The sequence below is a fragment of the Lactuca saligna genome, chromosome 5 (assembly GCF_052625555.1).
Source record: "Lactuca saligna cultivar CGN05327 chromosome 5, ASM5262555v1, whole genome shotgun sequence".
In the NCBI taxonomy this organism is placed as follows: Eukaryota; Viridiplantae; Streptophyta; class Magnoliopsida; order Asterales; family Asteraceae; genus Lactuca; species Lactuca saligna.
In genome coordinates, this window is record NC_136421.1 from 262791871 (window position 1) to 262804717 (window position 12847).

Sequence of the window (12847 nt, forward strand, 5' to 3'; positions counted from 1 at the left end):
ACTACCACATACCATACACATATATCAAATAACATTTAATACAACTATAGGACACCGCCAAGCTACATCGGGACAAACCCAACATCGGACTCCTGCCCGACATCAGGCTCACCCGGCATTAGACTACGTCTGGCATTAGGCTTACCCTGGCATCGGGCTTACCCCAACACATACACAACATATCATATATCATATACACATAGCATACCATATAACACATAAATAACATGCATCAGGCTTGCCCCAGAACACATAACACATATCATAACATATAACATCTAATTAACATGCATTGGGCTTGCCCTGGAACATACAACACATAACATGCATGAATCACAAAGACATTAAGCATACATATACTCTTCTCGGGACTGCACCAGCATCGGACCGAAGACTGGAAACATATAATCTGCAGTGGGCTAACCCCGACATCGGACCAAAGTCCGACATACTCTAAATACATAAACGGGTCGACATTGGTGCCTTCGACCCGTTCCTATTGGAGGAAAACTCACCTCGCAAAGTTGTCTGTGAACTCTCACGGTGGGGAATATCTGATAGCTGCTCCAACGTCTCCCCGGCTATCAAAATCACAATAATACTTAGTCAAGATCTAAAAATCCTTCTCATGGTAAAATAACCATTTTACCCTTGGTCAAAATCAACGCTTTGGTCAAGGTCAAAGTCAAGGTCAACTCCCAGTCAACCCAACTCACCGGGTTATCTGCTAACTCGTTGAGTTCTATGCTATCAGACCCGTGATAACTGATTTAACTCGTCGAGTCCCTTCGCAGACCAACTGAGTTCTATCTAGTACAGATTCGGGACAAAACGAGTCAACTTGTCGAGTCCCTTCACAGACTCACCGAGTTCTTTAACTTCTTATTCTAGATCTCGTCCATCTAGTTGAGTTACTTACTCACTCAACGAGCTCACTCGAAAACAGAAAGGTTTAGGGGTCACGACTCGACTCGTCGAGTCATATGAACAACTCGTTGAGTCCCTTGAATGCCAAAGCCATACAATCGATTCTAATCACTTCCAATGCTTCTATCTCACAGATCTGGACTCCTTAGGTTAGCATAACATCTAAAGTTGCTAACTTTACGTGCATGCATGGTGCTATGAAGCTAAAACACCCAAACCAAGCTAAAATGAAGACCTAAAGCATGGAATGAGGTCATGACCGAATAAAGGTGGGAACTTTGAGCTTCTAGATCTCAAGAATGCCCATATCTGAAGTCCTTACATCCCAAAAAGCTCACAACTCGAAAATGGCCCAAAAATGACAACATGCAACCCTAGAAGAAGGTCTAAGTGAAAAGAAGCCAAGGTATAAGATTTATACCTCCAAAGGGTCTAAAATGCAACACAAACTGGCATCTACTCGACGGATCATGAGGTGAAAGAAAGCCCTAACGAGAGAGAGAGAGAGAGAGAGAGAGAAAGAGAAAGAGAAAGAGAGAGAGAGAGAGATAGAGAGATAGAGCAGAGAAGTTGCTAGTGGTTCGGCGGATCATGAGGTGAAAGAAAGCCCTAAATCATGGACGCAAGATAAAATGCCACCAAAAGAGGGTTTCTTAGGTACACATTGCTTCTACTGTTGATACTCGTGGCCCTTTCTTTTATCGCCATCTTCAACCACACCTAATTCCAAAACATATCTTCATTTTTACGACCACTTTGAGACACACCACTACCTCTATTTCAGTACATACCCCATTACTACTCAGAAAACGCCTCCATCAACAACCTCTGTAACCTCCATGGATGGACCTTAAGCTCTGAACCACGCATCATCTTCGATGCTATCCTATTCAACAACGAACTCGACTTGCTTGAACTCAGATGGCGTGAACTTTACCAATACTTTCGGTTCAGCTGCCCTGTTTGTGGTATTCTTGTTGGGTGGATTTATCATGCCCAAAGTTAATTAAATTGCTAAAGTGTTTTTTAGTTTAATTTTCAAAGAAATTCAATTATCTTCTTTCATATATGATTAATCCATGGTATATATGGGGTTTTTGGATGTCACCTTCATCATATGCACAAAGTGCAATTGCTGTTAATGAAACACTACCACTTTATAGTTCCTCACTGGTACCAATACTACCCTTGGATACACTGTTCTTCAGTTCCATGATTTGCTTACTCTTTGCAATGCTACTAAATTTCCAGCCTGTCATTCATTATCTCAAAATCCTGATCACTCATTATTCGAATTTTTTAAGTGGATTTATAAGGTACTTTTCCATTCTTGGACTATGGTTTCAGTTTCTTATTATATGGCAAGCATCTTAAGTTCTTTATTTATTCTATAAAAAATTTGTCATCCAGGAGCGATATTTTGTTGGTCCTGGTCGTTATGAGAGGCCAATGGATTACATAAAGTTTTGCTCCATGCCTTATTAGTGCCATTTTCTCTCTATCTATACTTGTTTTTAACCTAAATTAAGTCCTTAATCTTTGTGCTTAATGTTTATAGATACATGCTTTACTGGTTGGTGGTCTTTGCTTGCAAGTTTACTGGTTTGTGGTCTTTGCTTGCAACTTTTCCACTTCCATTTCGTGGATTTGTCAAAGGAGTGCTAATTTTGTGTTTATCCTGTGGCCTTTGCAGATAATAATAATACTCTTACCTTAGTGAACATATGGGCCCCTGTAGTGGCTGTGAGTATTTTTCATATCCACTATCAATTAAGTTACCTATTCTTTTGTATGGTTATTGAGTATTGGTGATGTTTTTTGTCTGATTACTTGTGCTGTAGAGATGTCGGATGAATTTAACATAACATGGCTTCATAGAGGGGATCCCATACTTAATGTTAGTGATTTATCAATTGAAGCAAGTATGAACTTAGTTTTGTTGCTTGATCAACTAAGGTATTATGCTGTGAAGTCACTCAGCAATATGGTGGTTATTGTGCTAATCAAGAGGTCATTTTTGTCTTCATCAATAATTTTTCTTATGGTAAGTTGCTTCGGTTTGTTAGTAGAATTTGATTGAGATTTTGTACATATCATATGCTTCTGAGTATGCTGATACGGAGAAAGAGCTTGTGGAGGTGATCTAACATAAATTTGTCTCTAAAGTTATGTTTGTGTATTGTAAGATTGGCCCAATCTCTCTCTCTCTCTCTATCTATCTATCTCTATCTCTCTCTCTCTCTCTCTCTCTCTCTCTCTCTCTTACACACACACACTTTATCTATAAAGTTATGTTTGTGTATTACAAGATTAGGCCAATGAAGTCTAAAAAATCAAGCAATGAAAGGTTTTAGAGCATAGAAAGTGTGCAAGATTAACTAAAAAAACTCGCTCGAAAGTGGTAATTATGCTTACAGTTTGAGACTTAATTTACATTTATGCTTTCAATGCTATTTTTCATTTTATGTTCATTCTTTTTTGTTTTGATTATGTAAACATTGACTGATGTTTACATTTATGCTTTCGATGCTATTTTTCATTTTCTGTTCCTTCTTTTTGTTTTGATTATGTCAACATTGACTGATGTTTTTAATGCAATACTGTTTGGAATAGTGAACTAATTTGTTTGGACATTTTTGATCATGGGTAGATCAGGGAGGAAGTATAATTGTCAAGTGGAACACTAGTACATGGAAGTGTATAAGCTCAAAGTATGTAGTGAGGGACTCGATTTCTACCTTTAATGTGTCAGATGATGGGAGGTTTCTTTCCATGTAAGACTCCATTTGCTTTTCTTAAACTTCATGTTATCACTTAGCATGTGTATAAATCTGCTTTTGGTCAAATGGATCCGTTTCTAAATAAAACATCTCAATTCTTAGATGAAGAATCTATAGTCGTATTTTATATGAATGATAAATGTTGATGCCTTAATTGCAGATGTACGATCCAAGGGGACATTTTTATATTGAATGCTAGTAATATGAGGGTGCATAATGTAGTGAATAAAGCACATCTTGGCCTTGTTACAACCCTAGGCTTCTTACAGGATTCAAGGTTCCCTCTCTTTCTTTCTTTATAAATTCTTTAATTCAGACTTCAGACTTTTGACCTTTCCATACCCGTATTTTTTATATAAGAAATCTTGTTGGTTTTTTTTTAATATAGAGCCCTGGTGTCTGCATCTCTTGATTCAAGTGCAAGGGTCACACAAATCAAAGAAACCAAAAACAATGGTACATAACTTTCTCTCCTCACTTACATCATCATATAAACATGTGTACTTTCTATTGAATTTTTGTAGCTTGCTTCAAGTGTTACAGAAGAGAAAACAAACACTAATAAGAAAATGTCAATTGTGTTTGATGTGTTGAGAATGAACAGAACTGTAAAGCTTGAAACTTTAGTCCTGAACTGTAAACCCAGGTAATCATAATTTTCTCGCACTTCCTAGTTCATATATATATATATATATATATATATATATATATATATATATATATATATATATATATATATATATATATATATTATATTCTAATAATTCTATCTATTTTGAAATGCAGTAGAGTAGACTCATAGTGGGCTAATTCATGAATCAAATGGTTATATATATATATATATATATATATATATATATATATATATATATATATATATATATATATATATATATATTCTATGCACTATTTCTTGTCGTTTTCCTCCTTGATCAGGTAATATCATCAATTTGATTTCCCGTATTTTTTAGTTGATCATTTATTATTTGGGATTTGGGATGTTTTTGGAAACCAAACTGATTATATGTTGGTGGTCAACAGGTTGAGTCAAAGCTGAAGGAGACAACTATGAGGCTTGAACTTTTCCCCACTGGTTGACTTTTAAACTTTGAATTTTTCTGCTTATAATCAAGAATTTGTTTTTAATAGATTGGTTTATGTGAATCTAATGGTTGTATTATTCAAGTTTATAGGTCTTGTTGATGTGCATAGTGTCAAGCAAAGTAACTCGGATGTTGTGAAGGTGGGCAACAAGTTCTTGTAGTTCAACTATTATTTGTTAATGACTTTCATCTCTTTCACATTTGATGTATTACATTTGTCTACTATTGGAATGATTATTTGTATCACATTAACTTTTGTGCAACTGATTGTATTTTTTGTATATGATATTTTATTTTCTATTATGAGACATGAAATGCAAATTTAATTTGAAAATTAGTAAATCTATAAATAGTTTTTTAAACAATTTAAAATTACGATCCGCAAAAATGTGTGTCATCTTCATTTATGACATGACCTTTCTTGACAGCGGCTTTAACGATACGCATTGCGTGTCATAAATGCGCATCGTAAATGCGTGTCGTTTATAGACGACGCGCAAAAGCGTGTCGTCTCTTGTTATGATAGGGCCTTCCTTGAGATGCATTTGTGCGTCGTCTGAGCGTTTTACGACATACATTGCGCGTCGTAAAAGACTGTTTTCTAGTAGTGGTACCAAGAACGGGACATTACACATGTGTTCACACACCTCAACAAAATGGGATTGTGGAAAGAAAACATAAACATATTTTGAATGTTGCAAGTTTTAATATGGATGGTCATTAAGGTTTTGGGGAGATGTTGTTCTAACTTCAGTGTTTTCTAAATAATAGAACACCCACTTCAGTTTTAAATGGAGCTTCTCCTTATGAACTCGTGTATATGTCTTTTCCTAGTTTTGATAAACTTCGAGTTTTTGAGTGTCTTTGTTTTGCAACAAAACTGAACAATTTAGATAAATTTTCTGAACGTGCAGAAAAATGTGTTTTTTCTTGGATATTGTATGAACAAAGGGGTTACAGATTTTTAAGTATTGATTCAAATCTTGTTTTTGTTTCCAAGGATGTAAAATTTTACGAATCAGTGTTTCATTTCAAGCTTAAGTCATTAGTTGGTGATGAATCTAGTTTTCAGTTGACCCAAGTGACCAATTTTCCTGTGATGAGCCTTTAATATCTAGTTCTTTTTAAGAAAACATTAGTTTAGGTGATTTAGGAGTAACCCCTCAATCTGATGGTGCTGGAGCAGTTCACAACCTGGCTGAGACCCCCATTAGTGAGGTCAGCAACCCGAATGACGAGGCACATGTGCCTCATGTTAATGTGGATGCTCCTGTTTCACCTACTGTGGCTGAGGATAGTAATTTGGAACCTAATAATCCTTTTGATGGACACTCTTTAGGAGGGTAGGAATGTCCGTTTACCGGCTAGATTTAATGACTATGTTGTTGAAAGTTCTCATAAATTTGGTTTAGAAAGGTTTGTAAATTATTCTATTCTAACTAATGAGAATAGATGTTTTGTGTCTAACCTTAATAAAACCTCTGAACCTAAAACTTATTATGAGGCTTCCTTTGATCATAATTGGATCAAAGCAACGAATGATGAAATAAAAGCTTTATACAAAAATCACACATGGGATATAGTTGATCTTCCCAAAGATAGAAAGCCTATTGGTTATCGTTAGATTTATAAAATTAAATACAGGTCGAATGGTGAGGTTGAGAGATATAAGGTCAGACTTGTTGCAAAAATGATATAATCAGAGAGAATGTATAGATTATGGGGGAGACCAGTTGTGAAATGATTTTGGTTGCTGATCCCTAGACCCTATATGTAACGACGTTGATTGCAATGGGTAGGGTTGTAAACGAATTGAACGTTTAGCGAATTGTTTGTGAACCGTTCAACGATAAAGTTCATTTATGTTTGTTTATTTAACAAATGAACGAACATGAACACAAAATTTCGATCATTTAGTTAAACGAAAAAAATATGAACAATGACATCATTCGTTCAATTATGTTCGTGAACGTTCGTTTATATTGTTTGTTTACGGTTGTTTATGTTCGTTCATATAAGTTCTTTTTATGTTCATATATGTTTAATTGTATTTGATTACATTATTATATTATATGTTCATATATTTTCAATTATATCTGTTTATCTTTATTCGTTTATGTTCATTTATGTTCGTTTAGTATCTTCACAAACATAAACGAACAAATATGAACAATGTAATTTATTAAACGAACATAAACAAGAAAACTCGTTCATATACCCTTACGTGTTCCATTTGTATTCGGTCGGTTTACAGCCGTAACAATAGTTCACCATTTAATTCCTTCCCACTTTTTTTTTTTTTTTTTTTTTTTTTTTTTTTTTTTTTTTTTGGCTTTTGTTTTATACGTGATCCGTTCTGTGTACAAGTCTCATGGCGCACGTGATGTAGGGTTTTAAGCTGTATCGAAGGTTTTTGTTATGTTCACCGACCTTCCATTTGACGGAGGGGTATGGCACGGTGATACACAAAAACCGCCTCCACCATGAAACCTCTCTCGTCCGTCACCATCTTCCTCTGCTCTTCCTCACGCCGTCTCTTCACCCAGACAACATCACTACCGTTCCTCAATTATGAAGCTGAAAAACTCCTCGGAATCTCCCATTTCTCAACCTCATCCCCGGACTCAGCCTCCTCTTCCTATCATTCATCCTCAAGACGCAACCCTGATGATGTTAGAAACGTCAGGGTTTCCGTGTGGTGGGACTTCGAGAACTGCTCTGTACCTTGTAACGTTAATGTCTACAAAGTTACTCAATGCATAACTGCTGCAGTCAGATCAGTCGGTATTAAGGGACCAATCCAAATTACGGCGTTCGGCGACGTTCTTCAGTTGTCTAGGTCTAATCAGGAGGCGCTCTCTTCCACAGGGATCAACCTCACTCATATTCCTCATGGTTAGATGCTTCTCTTCTTTTATTCTTTTTGTTAACTCTCCATCAATTACAAAATTACTTTCCCCTTGCAAATTTGTCTCTAAGATAGATCAATTAACTATACAAGGTGCAATTTGGTGTTCTTGTTCCATTAGAACAAACGATTTTACAGTGGATCTATAAAATGTGTAACTATCTTTTCTTGTGCTTCATACAGGGGGGAAGAACAGTGCTGATAGGTCTCTTTTAGTGGACCTCATGTATTGGGTCTCTCAAAATCCACCACCAGCACACCTTTTTCTAATTTCTGGGGACAGAGACTTTGCTAGCATATTACACCGATTAAGAATGAACAATTATAACATATTGCTTGCTAGTACAGAAAATGCTCCTGCTGTTCTTTGTAGTGCTGCAAGTATCATGTGGCAATGGCCAGCAATGGTGAAAGGAGAAAATCTAAGTGGAAAGCATTTCAATCAACCTCCAGATGGACCTTATGCTTCATGGTATGGCCATTATAGAGTTCCTCTTGAGGACCCTTTTGCAGTTTGTAACCATGTTTCTAACCAAACTTCATCTGTGCAACCAGAGGAGGAACCTCGTCCAGTTCCAAAGGCAGTTGTGAATGTGATACGTAATATAATGAATTCATACCCTAAAGGGCTTTCAATTACAGAACTCAGAGCTGAATTGGGGAAGAGTAATGTTACTATTGAGAGGGATTTATATGGTCATAAGAAGTTCTCCCGTTTTCTCATGGCCATGCCACATTTATTGAGGCTTCAATTTGAAAAAGATGGGCAATATATTATACATGGGATTACCCCAAAAAACCGTGAAACATCTGTGTCTACTACCGATACATCTACTGCTCCTAATATGAGTGCAAAAGACTCTGTTCCTGTCACTTCTGTGCCTCATAAGGAGGAAACATTGGCATCATCATCATCCAAATTACAAGTCCCAAAGGCTTCTACAGACTCATTAACACTTCCAGAAAAGAAGCAAGAGGCACAGCAAGTTAAAGAACAGTCTCCTGTTATTGAAAAGCCAAAAGAAGGTGAAGTTAGCCTTGGTCATCAGCTGTATCCAGTAAAGATGAAGAGCCAGACATCTGAAGTGGGAGTTTTGAAGTCTATCTGGAGGAAATGGTTTGGGAGTAATGATGGTTATCAAGATAAGATGACTCATAGTGTTAATGAGTGTTCTACTTCCCGAAATAGCACTGAAACAGTAAATGCTGATGCAAAAGATCAATCTTCCCCTTCTTTATCAACTACTGAAGTGATTCGAGATGCAGAGAACAAGCCTCATGGTATCTTGAATCAGTTTGTGAGTTGGTGTCAGTTTTGGAAAAATGATAAGAACTCTGATAATCTTGAAGCAGACTTAAGTAAAAGTGATAAAGAGATACCGAGTCATTTAGATATGCAAGAAATCTTTACCGAATCTTTTTGGATTGACATGTTGACATTTTTAGAAACCTCCAAAAATTCAGCCTCAGTTTTGCAATCCAAGACGAGGTGCATGCTTCTCTTATTTCCATAGTTATAGTTACTTACCTATAATTATAATTAATTGAATTGTTTCATGTTCTTTTTGTTTTCAATTAGGCACGAAATGGGACAAAAGTTACAGCAATTTGGTCCTTCTCAACTCCAATCTCTAAGCGAAAAAGACATTCTACACCTTGTTGAGCTACTGATTTCTGAAAAGAAATGGGTGGTGGAAACCCCATCTCACACTTTCCCATTCAAACTCATCACACCTTCAAAAACCACTTCTCCAACCAAACCTTCCATTTTAAAGGAATTCACAGAATCCAGCAATTCACAAGGGCAAGAACGTCAAATCAAGAAAAGAGTCTCTCCAAAAACCCGAAGTCAGATACTAAGCCATTGCCAAAAGCTTGTGAACGAGGTCGTTAAAGAACACCCGAAAGGTTACAAACTTAGCAGCTTTAAAAAACTTTTTCTTGAAAAATACGGGTACCCTTTGGAAGTTCAACAGCTTGGTTATCAGAAACTAGCCACTTTGCTTCAGATAATGCCAGGGGTAAAGGTGGAATCCAGTTATATTCTTCCATCTGGTGAGCATTTCCGTTCAGAAAACCGTAAATCAGAGGAGGAGAAAGATAATGATACAAAATGGGAAGAACTGGGACCGATTTCAAGCACTAAGAAAGATCATGACTTTGAAAGCGTGTCAGATAATGATATGTCTGATTCAGAAGAAGAGAGTTGTCAGAAGGGTAAGAGGGAAGAAAATAGCAGCTCTTTATTGCAGATACTTGATTCATGGTATAGTAACAAAGAGGATAATTTGAATTCAGATCATTTGAATAATGGAAAGAAGGGTGATGGGAATGACTGGGGACAAAAGGAAAAGCCTGTGAAACAATACTCATTTGTGACAGATAAACCGAGGAATGAGAAGGAAAATAAGATAGATGGCATATTGGTTAATTTGAAGAAATTGGGTAATGGTGCACCAGAATCGAAAATTGAAGGCTGAAAGATAAAATGAGGTATTGTTAAGACTTTAAATGATGAAAACCATATTTTTGTTACCCATTTATAATATCTTGATTCTATTAACTACTTAAGGTTTTAGTAAGGCATAGAGTAGAAGCACTGATGTATCGAGAGATATAGAGATTGTATTTTTGATGTTTGAGCTTCAGTATAATCTGAACTTCTGCATTTGACTACTTGAGTGCAACTTGTTTCAGTTGCCTTGACACACACACACACACACACACACTTAAGAACACAGATTATGAACACACACACACACCTGCAAATCCATATTGAGCACACACAGCTGCAAATCGATATTGAACACACACACGCACACACACACACTTGAAAATCGATATTGAACAATCACACATACACACTTGAAAATCGATATTGAACACACCCACACATAATGATGCGCGCGCGCACACACACACACACACACACCCCTACAATCATATGCCTTTGGAGTTTGGGGAGTTTAAGAAGAAGCAGTAAAATCGCTATTGGTACTGGTCACTAAATCGAAACAAGAAACCAAAAAGTATCGTGCGCCATGCCAAAACGAAACAGGAATTCATATCAGGTTCCAATCATTGTGGTGTCACACATGAGAATAACACAATTATGAATGCCAAGAGTCCAATTATTAATGCACCTTTGAATTTTTACATGGCCGATATTCGGTTTTTACACTAAATTCAAGTGATTATTCTGCTTTCCTAGGTCTTTATTTCCGTTCCAGTGATACCGTGACTTCGTACCCAAGCATGAATGTACTTCATTTTCGCCTAGTTCACTTGCTGTTCGAATCGAAGATGAAGAAGCATCGATCGGCTGAAGACGTATCTGTGGAAATTATTGAGTTTATTGAATAGGAGATTCGACTGAAAATCATTGAGCCATTTGGAAACAATTTATTTTCTCTTTCTTCAATATCATAAATTACAACTAAAATTGGTTTTGAGGGGTAGAAGTGTCCATACATTAAAATTTCAGTGGATGAATCAAAAGATAACGTGGAAAAATCAGCTCCCAATATTTTTTGTTAGGAAGGTTCGGCTAGTCATAGCTTGGACAGGAAGGCTAATCTTTAGATTTCTTTCTCTGATTATCTTTTGTATTCTCTCTTTTGAATATTTAGAGTCATAAGCATTCATTCCCAGATTTTGAATTCACAATTGTTGTTATTCCTGTTTTCTTATATCTTTCCTGTAAGTCTCACCCATTGTGCGTGTTGTTTAATTAGGATTAACAATTGTTTTGTAGTTTTGTTAATCAGATTAATTAAACAAATATTAAATGGTACCAAGGTTTAATGATGAGAAGAAAAAAATCCGTAAGCCCAAAAGAAAAAAGAATTTGTAAGATTTTTTGATTTGGGACAAAGTGAATCTCGTATAAAACCGTAATGTTTCAAGTTATTTTATTTATTTATTTTTTTTAAATCTTAATATGTGTTGACTTAAATAATATTATAAGTCTCCACTAAATTGTTATTTGTTTATATACTAACAAAAACAAACATTTTATGTTTACAACAACACTATTTTAATATTCTATAAATATAATATTTATAGGTATTCCATTTTAATAATATACATCCTAAGATCGTAATCTTTTTATTTTTTTCATAATTGGTCTAAAACACTTTTTACATCTATAAAATAAATATCATTCTCTTGAAGTTGTGAGTTCTACACTTTTTAATTTGATTTCGTATGAAAATGCCATCGATGACTTACGTTTTTTTTAAATGGTCTAATTTTACTACCTACGAAATGTATTCTTCTACGAATGATATTGCAATTTATGTTCTTTAATTTTATCATTCTCGTAAGAATGGATCAAATTTGGTGGAATTTATAATACGTATTCTATAATATAATTATTTATAATTTCAGTAGAGAATAGAATCAAATAGGGATGAATAGTTTGTGTCAAATCTCGATCCTGTACCGGAACCGATATCATATTTAAAAATATGGGATGGCACTTTGTACTCCAAAATCACGAAATTTTGGATTTGGTATCGTCGATACTGGTACTAGTACCGAAAACTAGTACCCTTTTCGGTACCATTACTCGTAAAGTTAATTCAATATGGTATTCGGGATTAAATTTCGATCAAATTCTTATTCGGAAAATCGGAAACAATACTGTTCCGTCTCACGCTAATCCCTAGAATCAAATTCAATATATTATTATCGTAATTATGCAGAAAAATAACAAATGTTATAAAACTTTAAATTAAAAGAATTAATTATTCCATAATATCCAATTTCTTTTTTAAATCTAACTTGATTAATAAAATACCCTAAGCTAATATCCAAGTATTTACGACAATGACATCAATCATTATAACAGTTGATCTTTTAAATTTATTATAATGTTTTGCTCCACATTTGTTTATACGGCCACACAAAAAATGTGATATATATATATATATATATATATATATATATATATATATATATATATATATATATATATATATATATATATATATATATATATATATATATATATATATATATATATATATATATATATATATATACTATCTTATAAAAGAAATCTCAGTATTTCTAAAAATAGATTAAATATAATAATATTATTTTTTTAAGACGTTTAAATCATTAAG

General features: G+C 35.0%; 1 protein-coding gene across 1 annotated transcript; it reads left to right on the plus strand.

Annotated features, from left to right (window-relative positions):
* The first annotated feature begins 7196 nt into the window (after positions 1–7196).
* LOC145047640 (Putative endonuclease or glycosyl hydrolase) lies at positions 7197–11407 on the plus strand. Its single transcript, XM_078995964.1, has 4 exons — positions 7197–7705; positions 7902–9207; positions 9298–10211; positions 10930–11407. Exons 1-3 carry the CDS (start codon positions 7294–7296, stop codon positions 10196–10198), a joined length of 2619 nt encoding a protein of 872 aa, XP_078852090.1. The 5' UTR covers positions 7197–7293; the 3' UTR covers positions 10199–10211; positions 10930–11407.
* The last annotated feature ends 1440 nt before the right edge of the window (positions 11408–12847 follow it).

Excerpts from the sequence above, each read along its gene's own strand:
- LOC145047640 (XM_078995964.1), top strand. The coding sequence starts at position 7,294 with ATGAAACCTCTCTCGTCCGTCACCATCTTCCTCTGCTCTTCCTCACGC. Across the intron at positions 7,706-7,901 it reads CCTCACTCATATTCCTCATG|GGGGGAAGAACAGTGCTGAT; the intron begins GTTAGATGCTTC and ends TGCTTCATACAG. Across the intron at positions 9,208-9,297 it reads GTTTTGCAATCCAAGACGAG|GCACGAAATGGGACAAAAGT; the intron begins GTGCATGCTTCT and ends GTTTTCAATTAG.